At 45.0% G+C, this 20,047-nt stretch overlaps 1 protein-coding gene across 1 annotated transcript in view; it reads right to left on the bottom strand.

Annotated features, from left to right (window-relative positions):
- Nucleotides 1-760: 760 nt before the first annotated feature.
- RNF11 (ring finger protein 11) overlaps nucleotides 761-20,047 on the bottom strand; it is a 43,449-nt gene continuing 24,162 nt past the window's right edge. Inside the window, exons 2-3 of the mRNA XM_063939559.1 lie at nucleotides 8,272-8,441; nucleotides 761-2,292 (exon numbers count right to left, since the gene is read on the bottom strand). Coding sequence (XP_063795629.1) covers nucleotides 2,121-2,292; nucleotides 8,272-8,441 — 342 coding nt within the window. The 3' untranslated portion in view covers nucleotides 761-2,120. The remainder of the gene's footprint in view (nucleotides 2,293-8,271; nucleotides 8,442-20,047) is intronic.

Raw genomic sequence — 20,047 nt, forward strand, 5'->3', positions numbered from 1 at the left:
TCTGCATAAATAAAAAACACAGGGTGATATAGGTGTTAGAAATAAATGTAAGATGGTGATGCCTCAAAGTGGCCCAGCTAGAGTAATCCAAGGAGCCCCATGCCCCAAAAGTTCACTTCTCAACTCACTTGCTAATTATTTATTAGGATCTTACCTGTAGCTTTTGTGCAGCCAGCATGTGCTGGGTCCCTGTTTAAAAGCTTTTGTACAGCCAGCACATGCTGACTGCACAAGAGCAAGAGTTTGGTTTGATTTTGGTCTTTTATGTAGCATTATGTTTTTCACACGAGAACAACCTTTTCATTTCCCAGATTCCAAAGCTGTGAAAAGCGGCCATATTCTGAGATCTGTACCTTTTTTCAAAACACATTTAACCAAAACGGCAGCGATCATTGATCATAAGAAGCAAAGAAATAGGACTGTCTGTACAAATAAATGATGTTTACAGGTTTTACTGTGCATTTATGGAATAAACCCTTCAGTCGCATCAGAGGTTTGGTACACCAGTGATCCACACACTATCAGTTCATCGTTCTGGAAGAAATCAATTTGAACACGACCTGCAAAGACCATGCACCTAAATCACCGTTTAACATAAAATAAAATAAAAGTAAACTACAAACAGGGCTTCTTATGGGATGGATACAATTGCGATATAACAAATGTATCACCGGGGTTGCAGATTTGGGAGTTGAACTGCTGAGAACAGAAGCTATTCAGTAATGGGTATTAAGCATTTTGAAGCACAGCCAAATCAGGGTTTTAAAGTTTAGGAATACACAGCTTTAATCTGATGCTGAGCTAGCAACACCACTTTGAAAGGCTGATGAAAATACAGTTTGAGTTTAAACAAAGTAAAAAAAAAAAAAAAATACTGTAGTGATTACATAAACATAAATGTAACACAAATGATAGTTAATCCCTTCAAAGTCAGCGGCCTTATGTGTCGGTGTGCAATCAGAGGCCTTGACAGAGGAGGGGTTAATACACAAACAAAAAAATAATATTATGCAGGGCATGTCCTTACATTGAATACACTGTTTAAACAATCAACCAACTTCATTAATGTATCATGTCGAAACGCTGCTTGATTCTACCTTGCGAGGCGAAACAAACGTAGGCGCTCTTAATACACAACGCTGTGCAGGTGAGCCTGTCCTGCAATATCGAAGTTCACCTTATAGAGACCTAACGCCATGGAATTCCATTTCCAATGTAAAGAAATAATAATTATAATAATAATATTAGAAGGTGCAAATATTTCCTCCGATGTAAGAGGAGCCAGAAGCCCGACATTGGGCATTTCTGGCAGCCAAAGGGTTAAAACTAGTTCGCCAGTCCTTTAAAAAAAAACAAACGTGAAATGTATCCACGAGTCTATGATTTGTCAGACTGCTTTGGCACAGCAGTGCCCTGATCCAGAGGGGTGTAGGTCTGCAAGAGAAAGAAACGCTAATACACACCAGGTTCCTCCACTATTTTTCGGGGAGGTAATGTATGGTGGAGGCTATAAACCGCTGTACGGACGTCCTCTCAGATATAACTTATCGGATGGGAAAGCAAGACGATGGGATGAAATGGTGAGTATTTATCAGCAGCTCCTCTTCTGAATGTCCACATGTAAAAACAACAAAAACCACCATAGCCTGGATGGCAACCCCATTCCAGGCCTGATATTTGGGACACTGTCCGGAACAGGGCAAGTCTCCACCCCATACATTTATAGACACGGACCCCAACAATTACACTTCGAACAACATAACAGGTTATTAGAGGAGAGGTGGAAGGTTCCGAGTATCTGTGAAATTTAGAAGGCAGGAAACAATATAATCAATATACACCTGCTAGTTAGGCCTTGTATCTAATGATAACGACACATAAGTAATTAAGAGTATAATTCCTTGCGCACATTAAGAGAAATAGATAATTATCCATTAAGCAGGAGCTGCTGCGTTAAAGTCTGCGGTAAGACAGGTTTCCCTCCTAGGCTTGTCTGCCAGCAGATACGTAGGTTCTAGGGTTGGTGTGCATTCTCCTAATCCCTATGCTGCGGCTCTTTGGGCTCTGACCAGGCGGAGCCTCCGCAGCGATGTCCCGTGTGCGGAAGTCCAGACACAGGCTCAGTTAGTCTCATAGGAGGACAGCAGTGCCGCATCCACTGGTTCCATGCAGGAAGGGCAAGTGAAGGATCGCATTAGCCAGTCGTCTATACAGTCCATATGGTAAATGTGCATGCAGGGGAGAAATCGTATGGGGTCGCCATACACAAAGTCCATCATACAGATCACACATCTGCAAAAAGAAAAGTAATTAGTCAGGTTACAGTAAATTCCGGATCGTTAGTCTTTCAGATAGATAGTATTATACTGTATATAAATGACATGGTATAATCAATAATACATAGTACAAAGTGTGAGGCTGGCAGGGAATGGAGGTCAGTATAAGCACCTATACGCAGCTGTGCTGGACACAATATAACACTGTCCAGTAATCAGGTGTGCGGTGTATGCTGGAGGTCTAGGACCCTATCAGGGAATAGCTCATTTTGCTGAATTGCTCTAAAATATAAAACAGCTACCTTCGTTAGTGTTCGTGTCATTATGTCAAGATTAAAATAGATACGTTCTAATACGGCACTAGAAGAAAGCTCTGCCTGGTCCAGTCGGTAAGTGACTACATACCATACTGCAGAGTGGTAGATGTGTGTACATACGGCTACATATCATACTGCAGAGTGGTAGCCGAGTGTACATACGGCAAAAAAATCATACTGCAGAGTGGTAGCTGTGTGTACATACGGCTACGTATCATACTGCAGAGAGATAGCTATGTGTACATACGGCTATGTCTCATACTGCACAGTGGTAGCTGTGTGTACATACGGCTACCTATAATACTGCAGAGTGGTAGCTGTGTGCACATACAGCTACGTATCATACTGCAGTGGTAGATGTGTGTACGTATGGCTATATAATCATACTGCAGAATGGTAGCTGTGTGTACATACGACTACATGTCATACTACAGAGTGTTAGATGTGTGCACATACAGCTACATATCATACTGCAGAGTGTTAGATGTGTGTACATATGGCTACGTATCATACTGCAGAGTGGTAGCTGTGTGCACATACAGCTACATATCATACTGCTGAGTGGTAGCTGTGTGTACATACGGCTACATATACTGCAGATAGGTAGCTGTGTGTACATACGGCTACATATCATACCACAGAGTGGTAGCTGTGTGTACATATGGCTACGTATAAAACTGCAGAGTGGTAGCTGTGTGTACATATGGCTACAGATCATACTGCAGAGTGGTAGCTGTGTGTACATACGGCTATGTATCATACTGCAGAGTGGTAGCTGTGTGTACATATGGCTACAGATCATACTGCAGAGTGGTAGCTGTGTGAATACATGGCTACATATACTGCAAAGTGGTAGCTGTGTGTACATACGGCTACGTATCATACCTCAGAGTTGTAGAGGTGTGTACATATGGTTACGTATCATACTGTAGAGTGGTAGATGTGTGTGCATACGGGTCCATATACTGCAGAGCGGTAGCTGTGTGTACATACGGCTACATATCATACTGCAGAGTGGTAGCTGTCTGCACATACAGCTACATATCATACTGCAGAGAGGTAGTTGTGTGTACATACGGCTACGTATCATACCGCAGAGTTGTAGCTGTGTGTACATATGGCTACGTATCATACTGTAGAGTTGTAGATGTGTGTACATATGGCTACATATACTGCAGAGAGGTAGCTGTGTGCACATATGGCTACAGATCATACTGCAGAGTGTTAGATGTGTGTACATATGGCTACATATACTGTAGAGTGGTAGCTGTGTGTACATATGGCTACATATACTGCAGGGTGTTAGATGTGTGTACATACGGCTACATATCATACTGCAGAGTGTTAGATGTGTGTACATACGGCTACGTATCATACTGCAGAGTGGTAGATGTGTGTACATATGGCTACATATACTGCAGAGTGGTAGCTGTGTGTACATATGGCTACAGATCATACTGCAGAGTTGTAGCTGTGTGTACATACGGCTATGTATCATACTGCAGAGTGGTAGCTGTGTGTACATATGGCTACAGATCATACTGCAGAGTGTTAGATGTGTGTACATATGGCTACATATACTGTAGAGTGGTAGCTGTGTGTACATATGGCTACATATCATACTGCAGTGTGTTAGATGTGTGTACAAACGGCTACATATCATACTGCAGAGTGTTAGATGCGTGTACATATGGCTACGTATCATACTGCAGAGTGGTAGCTGTGTGCACATACAGCTACATATCATACTGCTGAGTGGTAGCTGTTAGTGTTCACTCTAGGTGTCTTTCACAGGGCGCTGCGCCCTGCCCCTTTTTTAGACACCTGAATGCCGCCCTGCCCATTTGTGTGCGCCCTCCCGCCCCGCACTTTGCTGCCCGCCGGACCCCGCCAAGCCACCGGACACATTACTGCAGTAATCCAGTGTGCTTAATCACAGTCACACTGTCTCCCTGCATGAGAGACAGAGACCTCCGCGGCCCGCCCCGTCTGTACCGCCCCATCTGTCCCGCCCACCTCGTCCGTCCCGCCCGCCCACCTCGTCCGTCCTTAGTGGTCAGCCGCCGCATCTCCCCTCCTCTGCGAGAGACAGGAGGGCTGGGTTTGCCTCTCCCGCCGAGGCAAACCCAGCCCTCCCTCCTCTCTGTGTGCATGGCCAGACACCCGCGGGCAGCCCCCATCTCCCACCAGCCAGTGCCACTGGCCAGCGTACCCATCTACCGGAGTGTGACCCTCAGCTGCCAGAGTGTGAGTAAGTAGATACACACAAAGTAATGAACATGTATTTTAATGCATTGCCATATCCTGCCCCCACCCCCTGCATGTGACCCCATTTAACCCCAGCCTTTGTGTGTGGCACACTTTACCCCCCTCACCCTGGTTTGTGCGCCCCCCCCCCCCCCCCGTGTGTGTGACACCTTGTGCCCTCCTGCCCCCCCCAACCCCCTGTGTGTGGCCCCACTACCCCTTGTCTTATGTGTGTGCGGAACCATCTACCCCCCCCCCCCCCCCCTCCTCCTCCAATGTGTCTCAGTGCTTTCTACCTGGTGCAATGTTTCTCGGTGCTCTCTACCTGGTGCAATGTTTCTCGGTGCTCTCTACCTGGTGCAATGTTTCTCGGTGCTCTCTACCTGGTGCAATGTTTCTCGGTGCTCTCTACCTGGTGCAATGTTTCTCGGTGCTCTCTACCTGGTGCAATGTTTCTCGGTGCTCTCTACCTGGTGCAATGTTTCTCGGTGCTCTCTACCTGGTGCAATGTTTCTCGGTGCTCTCTACCTGGTGCAATGTTTCTCAGTGCTCTCTACCTGGTGCAATGTTTCTCAGTGCTCTCTACCTGGTGCAATGTTTCTCGGTGCTCTCTACCTGGTGCAATGTTTCTCGGTGCTCTCTACCTGGTGCAATGTTTCTCGGTGCTCTCTACCTGGTGCAATGTTTCTCAGTGCTCTCTACCTGGTGCAATGTTTCTCAGTGCTCTCTACCTGGTGCAATGTTTCTCGGTGCTCTCTACCTGGTGCAATGTTTCTCAGTGCTCTCTACCTGGTGCAATGTTTCTCGGTGCTCTCTACCTGGTGCAATGTTTCTCGGTGCTCTCTACCTGGTGCAATGTTTCTCAGTGCTCTCTACCTGGTGCAATGTTTCTCAGTGCTCTCTACCTGGTGCAATGTTTCTCGGTGCTCTCTACCTGGTGCAATGTTTCTCGGTGCTCTCTACCTGGTGCAATGTTTCTCAGTGCTCTCTACCTGGTGCAATGTTTCTCGGTGCTCTCTACCTGGTGCAGTGTGTCTCAGTGCTCTCTACCTGGTGCAGTGTGTCTCAGTGCTCTCTACCTGGTGCAGTGTGTCTCAGTGCTCTCTACCTGGTGCAGTGTGTCTCAGTGCTCTCTACCTGGCGCAATGTGTATAACGTGCTCTGCCTGGCGCAAAGTGTAGAATGTGCTCTGCCTGGCGCAATATGTATAACGTGCTCTACCTGTCGCAGTGTGTATAGGAGGTTCTACCTGGTGCAGTGTGTATTAGCTGCACTATTGTGTGGTGTAATGTGAATTGCCACTATTATGTGGCCATGCCCCTAACCCCACGAAAAACAACGCCCCTAAATTTTCGCCTTTGGCGCGCACTGCCCATTCTTTATCATGTGGGAATGGGAGGACCAAGCATTATAGTATGTACCTAATTTTGCCCTTCTAATTGAAAAATGTGCCCTCCCGAACGAAAAATGTGCCCTCCCGAATGAAAAATGTGCCCTACCCGTGATCAGCACCCTGCCCTAAAAAATTCCTAGAGTGAACACTAAGCTGTGTGTACATACGGCTACATATCATACTGCAGATAGGTAGCGGTGTGTACATACGGCTACATATCATACCACAGAGTCGTAGTTGTGTGTACATATGGCTACGTATAAAACTGCAGAGTGGTAGCTGTGTGTACATATGGCTACAGATCATACTGCAGAGTGGTAGCTGTGTGTATACATGGCTACATATACTGCAAAGTGGTAGCTGTGTGTACATACGGCTACGTATCATACCTCAGAGTTGTAGAGGTGTGTACATATGGTTACGTATCATACTGTAGAGTGGTAGATGTGTGTGCATACGGGTCCATATACTGCAGAGCGGTAGCTGTGTGTACATACGGCTACATATCATACTGCAGAGTGGTAGCTGTCTGCACATACAGCTACATATCATACTGCAGAGAGGTAGTTGTGTGTACATACGGCTACGTATCATAACGAAGAGTTGTAGCTGTGTGTACATATGGCTACGTATCATACTGTAGAGTTGTAGATGTGTGTACATATGGCTACATATACTGCAGAGGGGTAGCTGTGTGTACATATGGCTACAGATCATACTGCAGAGTGTTAGATGTGTGTACATATGGCTACATATACTGCAGAGTGTTAGATGTGTGTACATATGGCTACATATACTGCAGAGTGTTAGATGTGTGTACATACGGCTACGTATCATACTGCAGAGTGGTAGATGTGTGTACATATGGCTACATATACTGCAGAGTGGTAGCTGTGTGTACATATGGCTACAGATCATACTGCAGAGTGTTAGATGTGTGTACATACGGCTACATATACTGTAGAGTGGTAGCTGTGTGTACATATGGCTACATATCATACTGCAGTGTGTTAGATGTGTGTACATACGGCTACATATCATACTGCAGAGTGTTAGATGTGTGTACATACGGCTACATATCATACTGCAGAGTGTTAGATGTGTGTACATATGGCTACATATCATACTGCAGAGTATTAGATGTGTGTACATACGGCTACGTATCATAATGCAGAGTGGTAGATGTGTGTACATATGGCTACATATACTGCAGAGTGGTAGCTGTGTGTACATATGTCTACAGATCATACTGCAGAGTGTTAGATGTGTGTACATATGGCTACATATACTGTAGATTGGTAGCTGTGTGTACATATGGCTACATATCATACTGCAGTGTGTTAGAGGTGTGTACATACGGCTACATATACTGCAGTGTGTTAGATGTGTGTACATACGGCTACATATCATACTGCAGAGTGTTAGATGTGTGTACATATGGCTACAGATCATACTGCAGAGTGGTAGATGTGTGTACATACGGCTACATATCATACTGCAGAGTGTTAGATGTGTGTACATACGGCTACAGATCATACTGCAGAGGGGTAGCTGTGTGCATATACGGCTACAGAGCATACTGGAGATAGGTAGCCGTGTGCACATACGGCCAAAGATCATACTGGAGAGTGGTAGCTGTGTGTACATATGGCTACATATCATACTGCAGAGTGTTAGATGTGTGTACATATGGCTACAGATCATACTGCAGAGTGGTAGCTGTGTGTACATATGGCTACATATACTGCAGAGTGTTAGATGTGTGTACATACGTGTACATATCATACTGCAGAGTTTTAGATGTGTGTACATATGGCTACAGATCATACTGCAGAGTGGTAGCTGTGTGTACATATGGCTACAGATCATACTGCAGAGTGGTAGTTGTGTTTACATACGGCTACATATCATACTGCAGAGTGTTAGATGTGTGTACATACGGCTACAGACCATACTGGAGAGAGGTAGCTGTGAGCACATACGGCTACAGATCATACTGGAGAGCGGTAGCTGTGTGTAGAGTTCCCAGGGCACTTACTCTCTTATCTTTTTCTCTGAACCATCTCTACCAGGGTCGTACACTCCCTTTGGCAGGTGCTGTATGAGTCCTATCCTCTGCGCTATCCTGATCTGCTCCTCCTCAGTCAGCTGCGTAGCTAGGCGAGTCTGGCTTGGGGTTGGGTGATACACGGGCACTGGGGCTTGTTCCTGGAAAATAAGAAAACAAGTGTGCCAATGAGTTCGATGTATATAGATACCAATATTATGGTGTGCAGGGTACAGAGAATTCTGTTTCCTAATATTCTCGCTCTAAGGGGGCAATTTAATTCCAGGTAATGCACCATCACCTCTACAACACCAACTGTTCTGTGCGAGGTGGTGTGCATGTGACATAACACCACTTGGAACTGAACTGTCCCCTTTGTATTACTTTATACATCACATGCAATATCATTTAATATTTTTGATCATAGGCAAAATACACTTAACTCTATTCCACCAAACACTCTGCAGGAAAAGGCAATATCTGGCACAGAACTTTGAATACACAGTGAAATGCTTCAAGGAGCAAACAATGTCTGTATTGTCATGCATTTTACATAGATTGTGAATAGAACACGATCTCTCTGTTATAATATTGTGGACATTCAGTGTTCAGTAAAGACTTGCCACAAAGCCTGTAACTCTTCTATGGCCCAGGTTGTGCGTGAGCGCTCTGGGTGCCAATATATACGGCAACTGTTCCTTCTAACACGCAGTCATCGGAGGAACCCCAGAGTTGCAAAATCAGACTAGCGAATGGACCAAGCAGTTGTTATTGATATGAATACCAGCTGTGCCCACTGTAAAACTAAGGTGGCAAAACATGAGAGAACCAAATGTTGCACCCAAAGAGAAATAGCTTCAGGTTTCCACGGAACTCCAGAATATCTTTATAGGCACCGTCACAATTTTACATCTTTAAATAAGACACTATTTAGATAACATATTGTTACAGGACCATTTTAATCCATGAAAATTCCAGTGGCCATGCACCTGCATAAATATTCTATAGATCAGGAGTATTCAACACTCGGCTATCCAGCTGATGTGGTACTACACATCCCAGCATGCTGGAGTCTAATGACTCCGTGCTCCAAGATGAACAATTATAAAATATAAACCTCACATATATACAGGTTGAGTCTCCCACGTCCACAATTCCAAAACACGGAACATCACAAACTACAGAACTTATTGAGCGCGACCAGGATAGTGAAACCTTAGAATTCTGATTGCTCAATGTACACAACTGTGTTTCATGCATAAAATTATTAAAAATACTGTATAAAATGACCTTCATGCTGTGTATATAAGCAACAAATACATTCCGTGTATAGACTTGGGTCCCATCCCCAAGATATCTAATTATGCCATGCAAATATTACAAATTACGGAAAAATCAGATAACTTCTGTTCCCAAGCATTTTGTATACGGGAGACTCAACCTGTAATATTCCATAGAGTTTACATTTCCTTCATCCTATTAGCAACAAAGGACTCTGGCTCCGCCTCCTGTTACTAAGAACAGCATACATTGCAGTATCTGTGGGACTTTATCAGACAGGAACTCTGTACCAGACATTTCCACACAACAGCCTGGAGAAAGTTGCTGGATCCAGAAGGGTAGTATTTCTGTAACAACAGTAGTATTTCTGTAACAGGGAGCTGCCTGCTCTGAGGGTTAGGAGGAGGATATACACTGTTATGTAACAATGAATGTATGGAAGGAACACTGTGCAACCTTTATGTTTCAGCCTAAAACGAGTCCTGAAGCAATAATCTGCCCCCCATCTCCTATATATTTGCCCAGATCTGTGACTCTGACTCATTTACTAGCACTGGGCGTGGCTAAGAGCTCTCATTGGCTTAGCGCCAGGTCTATCACACCCAGCCCACAGCTGATTGGCCGAGAAACGCCCTCCCACACAGGTTACATCCAATGGAGGGCTCTGCCCTTTTGCCTGCTGCGTGTTCCCTGGACTCCACTCGGCTGCAGAGGGACTCGCCGTTGGGGAGAAGCTACGGCGCCTGGCCTGGCCACAGGCGCCTTCACCGCCTGCTGTAGGGAGCGCCAACAAAGGTCAGCAGCTTAGCTGCTTCCAGGAGGAGAAGTGGGTGAAGCATTAGCCGCACTTCCCCCATTCCCAGCACCACCGGCCCCCTCCCCCATCCGCAGCACCACCGAAGCCAATCCTCCTCCAACCGCGGTGGCTCCAGAACCCCCCCCATACCTGCGGCACCCCTGCAACCGCTCCTCTCCCACCTGCAGTGGCTCTAATCCCCCTCCCCCACCCGCCCCACCTGCGTCACCCCCACCCACAGTGGCTCCGGACTCCCTCCCTAGCCCGAGGCACCCCTACTCCCGGCCCTCCCACACCTGCCCCTCTCCCACCCGTGGCAACCTCGGACCCCCTCCCCATCCGCGTCTCCCCCGCACCCGCCACTCCCCCAACCACAGCACCTACTAGGTGATTCATCAGGACCTGCGTGCGCTGTTCACGCCGTTGCAAGGGGCTACGACCCCATAACCATCGCACGCCCTTTGGCCATGCAATATTTAACCACTCACAAAATTAAGATTGGAGGCAATACTCCATATAATAAAAATATTGCACGCCCCAAGGGCGTGCAAGGGTTAAAGGGGCGAAGCCCCTTCCGATGGTGTGAAGAGCGCCCGTAGGGCACAATGCGTTACCTAGTAAAGTAATAATAATCCACGCTCACTTCTAGGATAGTCTGGCCCCATCTGATGTGCACCAACTCATAGACTGCCACATAGAGGATCGGACTCTTGGCAAAGTACACCCACAGTGTCTTCCCACTGAACATATCGTCTCGATCCCTTCATGATACACTAGTCAGCGGTTATTCATACCAAAGTAAAATTGGGTAATGCTAAACATTTTCATGCTGTCCCTAATTAGTTTATTTAGTCTGGAATCAATTGTTTTTGTGTCTCTTTATGTCAGGTATTCCGCTGGATGGAGAGGTCTGACACATCCAATTATCTCAGGAGGCTGCTTGGCCGGGCAGCCTAGGCTTTAGATGCGATGTGCCAGCCAACAGTTCCTCCTCCCAGGCCAGCTGTCTCCCGAGACCATGCCAGTTGCTGCTGTCTTACACCATTAAATCACCAGACTGCTGACACACGTGCAAGGCACACAAAAAAGAAAGGAGGCTTTTGCTTCTATATTCCTCTTGGCGCTCAGAAATGCAAGCTCATGTGGCTGTAAAACAGTTGCGAAGCCCCCAGGAATATTTTAACACTTCAGATGATCTGTTTCTCTACTGATACGAGCAGTAAGTATGGAATTAGTCACCTAAAGAAAATCAATAGGAAAAGAAAAAGATTCTTCAGCATTCCAGATGCTGCTGAACCACGACTTGACCACCTAGCCACTAGTGAGTGCTCACGTCACACGGGGGTGAGCAGGGAGGGGGGACTCTAAGCTACACATCTCATCACACCTTGCTTCAGAGCCAGACGTTCCCCTGTTCAGACAGAGACTTCATGCAACCAACAAACAAAGGGGGTTGGGACAGATATTCATACATACTAAATGTAAAAAAGAAAATTGAAATAAAATGTTTGCGTAGGAATAAAAAAAACCTGTACTTTTGATGCGCAAGAAGGGGATCCAACCATATGATGTTCACAAGGGTGCGGCCCACATAATTCTGGCTGCTCGGTTTGGCACAATTTTAGCTTTTCCTGGGCTGGACTATCCCCAGCGCACAATTCATGTAGTTTGAGAGTTTGTGCCGTAGATGTTCCAATGGCCTAGTAGCTGAAAACAGAAAGGGGGCTTCCCCCACTGTACACTACATAGTACTTGCAACAATACTTGAAAACCAAATCAAAAGATATTTGTTGCATGTATTTGCAAATACATAGTAAGCTGCTGAGCCCCTTCACAGCTTCTCTCATCGGCAGTCCCTACACTGCATGATAACAGTACCCACTTGGGGCCCATGTCATTTTCTATTGTAAGGCCTCATGATAAAGGCCCATACAGAAATACATCCAAGTTGAAGGCTAGCTTACCTAGGAGCCACCCCTGGGATCACCAAGTAGCACTACAGGAACCAGCATGCCTTCACAATCCCATACAATGCCTCTCACAATTGCAAGCACAGTGATAGCTGCTCAATCAGTCTGGCAGCACTTATCAGGTGCATGAAAGGGAGGGGGTCACAGCTAACAGAATAGAGGGATGCTTTCCCCCCCTGGTATCCCTCTGCACACTAAATAGTACACACTCATTATACCCCTTTCACATCGCACAAATAACCCGGTATCGACAAGGCATATTGCCGTGTCGAAACGGGTCAGTGTGCGATGTGAAAGCGCCTATGCCGAATTAGCGGGTTGAATACCGGGTCAGGTGCAGTGTGAATGGGAGCCTTTTCGATGCGACATGGCTCCCATTCACAGCATAGGGAGAGGCGGCGCAGGAGATGAGCTTATCTCCCAGTGCCGCCTCCACCCCCGCCCCTTCTGCGCCCCCCGCTGCTATGGCAACCGACCCGGTATATTGTCGGAAAGCCAGCAGAGGAGAGCAAATGCCGGATCCCACCCGGTAAGGACACGTTTCTCTTACCGGGTAGGATCCGGGATTTGCAATCTGAAAGCAGCATTACTGTTGCGTGCACTGGTAGATAGACTGGGCCACTTGCTAATGTTTGCCGCCGCCCCCCCCCCCCTCCCAGCTTCATCCGCCTGTGTTCAGTGTGACATATCAGCCCCACTCTCAGTCTACCTTTTATATGTGGAATACTCAACTACCGTACGTAATGCCTACACTTAAGAAAAGTAGCCAAATACTTAAAATATCACTTTGCCTTTAAATACGAATGACGACCAAAATATCCTAAGAAGCAGCAAAAGAAAAACTGCTTATTACAAAGTCCAATCCTAAACCACAGCGTACATGGCTGCCAACTGTAAGATAAGCAGGGGAAAGCCAGAAAGGTACAGAGCTTCAGCCAGCACAACCCACCCTGACCCATAATAAGTACTGCTTACCAAACCATCACTTCCTAATGATAAAGTCCCCAAAACACAGTGGCTATACATATACAAAAACAAACCTTCTTCCGACGCACACATAGCTACGAGGCTGCCTGTGTACTAACACAAAGGCAGGAGAGGTCTTGCTCTCAGCTAGACAACATTATGTGATGCAGCATTTCTGAGATACACTCCCTGTACAGTGTTATTTTCCAGGGAATTAACTGGGTTTTTAGGTGTCAGTACCCTTAACGGAACACTTGTATCAATTCACATGTTCACACTTTGGGCCCATTAAAGCCACACAGGGTTTGCCCCAACATCATAACTAAACAAGATGGCTGAACTGCCCTTGGTATAGAGAGCAAAGAGGAAGTGATCACATCTTGTGCCTTATTAACTAAATAAACGTCAATTATGTTGCCAGGAAGTGGAAGTGCTCATTGTTACACCCGCAGTAATGTATACCTGGATACATATATTATATAGTCCTAATTAAGAAATATAATTTACACCCACCATAGCTCCAGCCCACCCTACTGAACTTTGGCACTAGTACAGTGTGACAGAGCTGTATCCTACTTGCAGGCAGAGCTACAAGGTCTCAGGTTCTATCACGCTTTACAACAAATGGTTAATCGAGGACCATTTTCCTCCTATAGGTCGTCAGATTAAACTAGGGATTACTCCAAACACAATTTGCTAAGTAATGTACTCGAAACCCCCCCCCCCCCCCCCCACCCCACTGACAGCAAAGTGCAATGCAGGCATTTCTAACCATCGACAAGGTGTATAACATCCAAACTTCACAAGCACTTGGTGTATGCAGAAGCTGGCCTGATCGAATCATGAGCGGGGATTAAAATCTAAACATTCGCTGGCAAACAGACGGAGTATGTGGCGCACTGGAAAAAAAGAGGTCAATCAGTGTTGGATGCAGAGCTCGGTGGTAATCCAAGGGATAAAGATTAGAGAAAGATTACAGAGCTCAGTACTTCTGGAAAGGAAAAAAATAAATAAATAAATAAAATGGCAGCCTAGACCCAGGGAACATGGCTTGTTAGAAATTATTCTAGTGTATAAAAAGTGAAAAGATGCCATAGATGAGATGATCGCAGTCTGCCTGAAATGGACCATATGGAGGTATTGGGAACAGCAAGTAGAGGAAGGGATAGTGTAAGGAGATCAGTGTCTGAAGGGGGGATCTGACTTAACCATGGGATTACATTCCGAGACTAACTTTCTAGGGCCTGAAATTTATCTGTTAGCTGCTGGACTCTATTCTGCAACACGTACATGCCTCCATGTAAAAAATATACCTCTACTATATGTGTACGGCTGCCTCATGATGAGTAGTCAAAACACCAACTGAGGGTACCAAGCGACTTATAAAAATAAAAAATAAAAACTATAAAAACACTACGCTGAATGATTTATTCTGAAAACAAAGGTGCTATCTAAAGGCGCTTTGCTGAAATATAACCACGCTTCCATATTTTGGCTGCTGAATGTTTTATATATCAGCCTATTGGGGAGGCATAGTTTTATATACAGATATTTGTCCCAAAATGACACAAAACACTGAACCATTTGGTCAAATAAGAGTATGGGGACTTAGATTAAAATAGACAGCTTTTGGGATAAAGTTTCATATGTAGGGTGCTCAGATTTATACAAGTATAAATACAAAGCAAAAAATGGGTAAAGGAATACAAAAAAAATAATTAAAGGGTAATTGTTATAGGCCCTACACACTGGGCGATATAACTGAACGATATGAACGTTCGCGGTCATTAATGACCGAGAACGTGTTCATATCTTTCAGTGTGTAGGCACAAACGATGAGTGGCTCCGCGTTTGTTCATCCTTGGTGCCCTTTCGCTTATGCAGGCCAATATGGACAATCTCGTCCATATTAGCATGCACTGCTACGGAACTTCACTCCCCCCGTCACTGCCCCCCCCCCCCCCCCCCCCGCGTCTCCCATTGGCCGTATCAGCAGTCGGGCAGCTCGGCGGCAGATCGGGTAATGTGTAGGGCTCGTAAGTTGTAGCGGCAATCTTAACTGACTCAATAGATAGACAGCTGTTACATAGAAACATAGAATTTGACGGCAGATAAGAACTACTTGGCCCTTCTGTCTGCCCCTTTTTTTATCCTTTAAGTAATCTCAACCCTATTTGAACCTTAATTCTTTGTAAGGATACTCATATGCCTATCCCAAGCATGTTTAAATTGCTCTACAGTCTTAAGGTGGGTACACACGGGAGATGTGTGCTGAGTGATCTATCACAGACCGCTCAGCACACATCTCTCACCCCACTCAGCACAGCGCGATGTGTGCTGAGCGAGGGGGGAGGACTGCTCATTTCACCCAGCGGTGAAATGAGCGATCTACTAGATTTGGCATGCATGCATGTCCAATCTAGAGCCGCTGTCGCCAGCACCCCTACACACGGAGCGATGTGTTCTTAATTTCTAAGACATCTAGTCAGATTGCTTAGAAATTAAGTGAACATCACTCAGTGTGTGCCCCCCTTTAGCCTCTACCACTATCCACCTACCCTTTATGTGAACTAATTTTTCCTGAAATTTCCCCTGAACCTACCTACCTCCCTCCAGTTTCATTGTATGTCCTCGAGTTTTAATATGTCTCTTCCTTTGAAGAATGTTTCCCTCCTGAACTTTGTTAAGACCCTTGGTATATTTGAAAGTTTCTATCATTTCTCCCCTTTCCCTTCTCTCCTCCAAACTATACATGTTAAGATCTTTTAGCCTTTCCGTGTAAGTTTTGTGATGTAGGCCATGCACCATTTTAGTTGCCCTTCTTTGTACACTCTCTACTGTATTTCTATCCTTCTTGAGATATGGTCTCCAGAACTGTTGACTCAGATGTTGCTCAGTGACAAGTCCCATATTTCTGTGAAAGTCTGGCTCATATACCAAGTTAATGACTCAGCCCTATCAATTATACAGTAAGTATGCTACTCATCCTTAAGCACGTCAGATCTGTAGAAACTATACATATTAAATTTGACACCAATCTGGCCCCTTACTGATTGGATCAAACACCTTCTAGGGACACATTGGTATGACTGATCAGGACAAACACATTCTGACCTGATTTCATATGCGGTCCATCCCATTCCAATAAGTTTGCAACAATAAAAGTCAGTGTACTTACGTACAGAGAATCAGTGACTTGAGGTCAGAGGCTTGGGATGCACTGTGATAGATATAGAGATATATATAGATATATATATATATATATATATCTATATCTCTCTCTCTAATAAAGATATGGGGTTCCCATACTTAACCATAACCAGCACTGAGCCAGCCAGGTGGGGTAATGCAATAGCAGGGAGAACACTCAGTGTGGGGTCCCCCTGCCATCACATTAACCGCTCCCAAGGAAAGTGGGTACCCCAGACAAAATAAATCTGCTTGTGAGCAGGGCCCTCTGACCTCTTTGTCCATTATTACCCAGTCTTGTCTTATTAAATGTTTTGTGCTCAATTGTAAAACACAAAGGAACATGTTGGCACTATATAAACAGCGGTTAATAAATCTAGAAGTATGGACTGGTTTAAACCTACCTCAGCAGTACAGTCACAACACTGCACAACCCACGCGTTTGTCTTTCCTCTAACTGCTTAAACACTCATGACTTTGAGAAAGGGAGGACATAGTGTCATGCCTCAAGATTCAAGTGGCAACCTGAGTAATTATGACCTTGCAAAGTGACATCACTTGGTCACTCATGACTAGCTGTAAAGGCTTTCATTCCTCTTTACACAACACACCCACTGTGTACACTAAACACATTTACTTATCTCTCTGGCTGCAGGAATGTCTGATACCTCGTGAGAAGCGTGCAAGGTAAACGCCACACTACAAGGTTCCATAATAGTCTACAATTTCAGGACCTTCCCAGAAAAGCAAGTCTGTACCCTGTATACGGGACTGGTGCTATTTTAATAAGAGTGGGCACTGAACAGACCAAGAACGTGACGGAGAATTGAGGCTATGTATGTGCCAGTTAATACAGCACAAGGAAGCATTCCAATATATAAATGACAGATAAAAGATTTCCGAGCAGCCACAACTGTATATGTATATATAAAAATTCCAGAAGCCTGACTCAGAAAGGAAGCACTCAGCGCTGACATGAAAAAGTCTGCATCTATATTATTCATGCAATGATGTGGCTATAACCTGGTAAGCAGCGACATCAGTACTGCTACTGTTTCAGTGACAGCAGAGACACTGCTTTAGTATCTCTTCTATTAAATATTGTATAGGTAAGGATATTCCACATTAAGAACACCGACACAGCCTTTATACAGCCATAGAGTACCGCAGAGCTATACAACAGCTAGTCTGCATCTGCTAAATGATTCTATATAATCTATATAGAATGTACTATACAAATACTGCGTGCAGGCTGCAATCAAATGCCCTTATTCTTCTATATAAGTGACCATCTCTTCCTCATGTGTAACCCTTTGTACAGGTATTTCTGACAGATCTCATCTTCGCTACAACATAAAACACCCTACAAGCTCTATGTTACTAGGTGCTCCTGGTATGTAATACGGCAGATCAGCATGTAAACTACACAGGATGCGGATTACCGTTCTATTCCCATAAAACAAGCAGATTCTGCTGGCTGGGCAAAATATGAAGGTTACATGAAGAGCACAGTAATGGGCTTAGCATGGTCTACAGTCTAACCAGAGAAATACAATTCTCACTTTATTATTTAATAATCCATTTTGCGGCAGCATCCATTTATCTCCAGGTAACCTTCAATCCAGCCCCCTACATTGAGTACTTCCTGGTGACACTGCTATATTATACATGGGTGGGAACAGTATAACAAAGGGCACTTTGTTGAGGCAAAAAAATAAAATAAAGGACTTTCTGTAATATTGTAACAAGATAATAGGGTTTTGGCACTTACCAGGTAAATCCTTTTCTTTAAATTCATAAGGGGTCATTGGAGTACTCTTGGGATATGGACGGTGCGATAGCAGGAAGAGAGGCACATTTAAAATATTTAAATATCCTCCATACTCCCATAGAGACCTCAGTGTTTTTTACGGAGCCCAAATAGGAGCGAAAGAGGCGATGAACAATAATTACATATAATAGTATAACATAACAGACAACTATAAAGTTGACACATAACATAACGGTCAACTAGAAAGTTGACACGGCCATAGATAACAATCACCTTAACATCAGAATAAGTTGGTGAAAATGTGTTACCATAAGGTTTTCTGAACTTACCACAAGCCAGGTGAAAACTGCTCTGGGTGGGCGTCCAGTGACCCCATGGATTCAAAGAAAAGGATTTACCTGGTAAGTACCAAAATCCTAAGTTCTTTTTCATCCACTAAGGGTCACTGGAGTACTCTTGGGACGTACCAAAGTTTCCCCCTTGGGCGGGAGAGCTGTTTGGCACCTGTAATACTAGACGGCCAAAGCTAGATGCCGCAAACGTATCAAACGTGTAAAAGCGCACAAACCTGTCCACTGATGACCATGTAGCCGCATGGCAAAGTTGTGTCGTAGAAGCTCCACGACCTGCTGCCCATGACGTTCCCACACATAACGTGTGGAATGCGCTAAAACTGATGCAGGAGGTTGTAGACTAGCATGAAGGCAAGCGTGACGAATGGTCAGCTTAATCCATCTGGCCAAGGTTTGCTTGGAAGCTGGCCAACCTATCTTGACTGCATTATAGAGAACAAACAATGTATCCGTCTTACGTACTGTAGATGTTCGGCCTACATAAACCCGGAGCGCGCGTACCACATCCAAAGAAGCTGGAGTTCCTGCACCTTCTGATAACACAGGAACTACGATCGGTTGATTGATGTGAAAAGAGGATACCTTTGGTAGAAAAGCAGGATTCGTCCGAAGTTCCGCTCTATCATCATGAAACACCAGATATGGTGGCTTGCATGACAAGGCACCCAATTCTGAAACTCGCCTTGCTGAAGCTAAGGCTAGGAGAAAAACTGTTTTCCAAGTGAGAAACTTAACATCCACTTGTTGTAAGGGTTCACCAATTGAAGACTGTAAAAACTCTAAACCCAGATTCAAGTCCCATGACGCTGTAGGTGGTATAAATGGAGGTTGTACTCTGAGGACACCTTGCAGGAAAATGTGAACTGTTGGTTAAAGAGCCAAACGCCTTCGAAAGAAAATTGACAAGGCAGAGACCTGCGCCTTTAGTGTAGATAAACGTAGTCCTCCATCTAACCCCGCTTGTAAAAAAAACAAAAAAAAAAACAAGAGACGGGATAACTTGAAAGATGTCGGAAACTTCTGAGATTCACACCAACCTATATAAGCTTGGCAAATTCTGTGATAATGAGCTGCTGTAACTGGCTTCCTAGCACGTAACATGGTTGGAATAACAGACTCTGGAATGCCCTCTCGTCTTGAGAGTGGTTTCAACAGCCACCCCCTCAAACGCAGCACCCGCTCAAACGCAGCCGCGCTAAATTGAGGTAAATTGTTGTAGTAGGTACAATGTAGATATAAATTCGGTGCTACAAAGCGGAGTGCAGCAGAAACCTATATGCCCACCCGCAGGACAAAAAGTAGTTATGGAAAACACCTTTATAAAGGCTCTGGAGAGCCGAAACGCATCGGTGATAAGCATCTGCCTGGAAAGCAACCCAGCTTTGGACTCGGACGGTGGATTCTTGTTCCAGGGAGACACCACAGATATTTAACAAAGCGA

Source organism: Pseudophryne corroboree, chromosome 9 (genome assembly GCF_028390025.1).
Source record: "Pseudophryne corroboree isolate aPseCor3 chromosome 9, aPseCor3.hap2, whole genome shotgun sequence".
Taxonomy (NCBI): Eukaryota; Metazoa; Chordata; class Amphibia; order Anura; family Myobatrachidae; genus Pseudophryne; species Pseudophryne corroboree.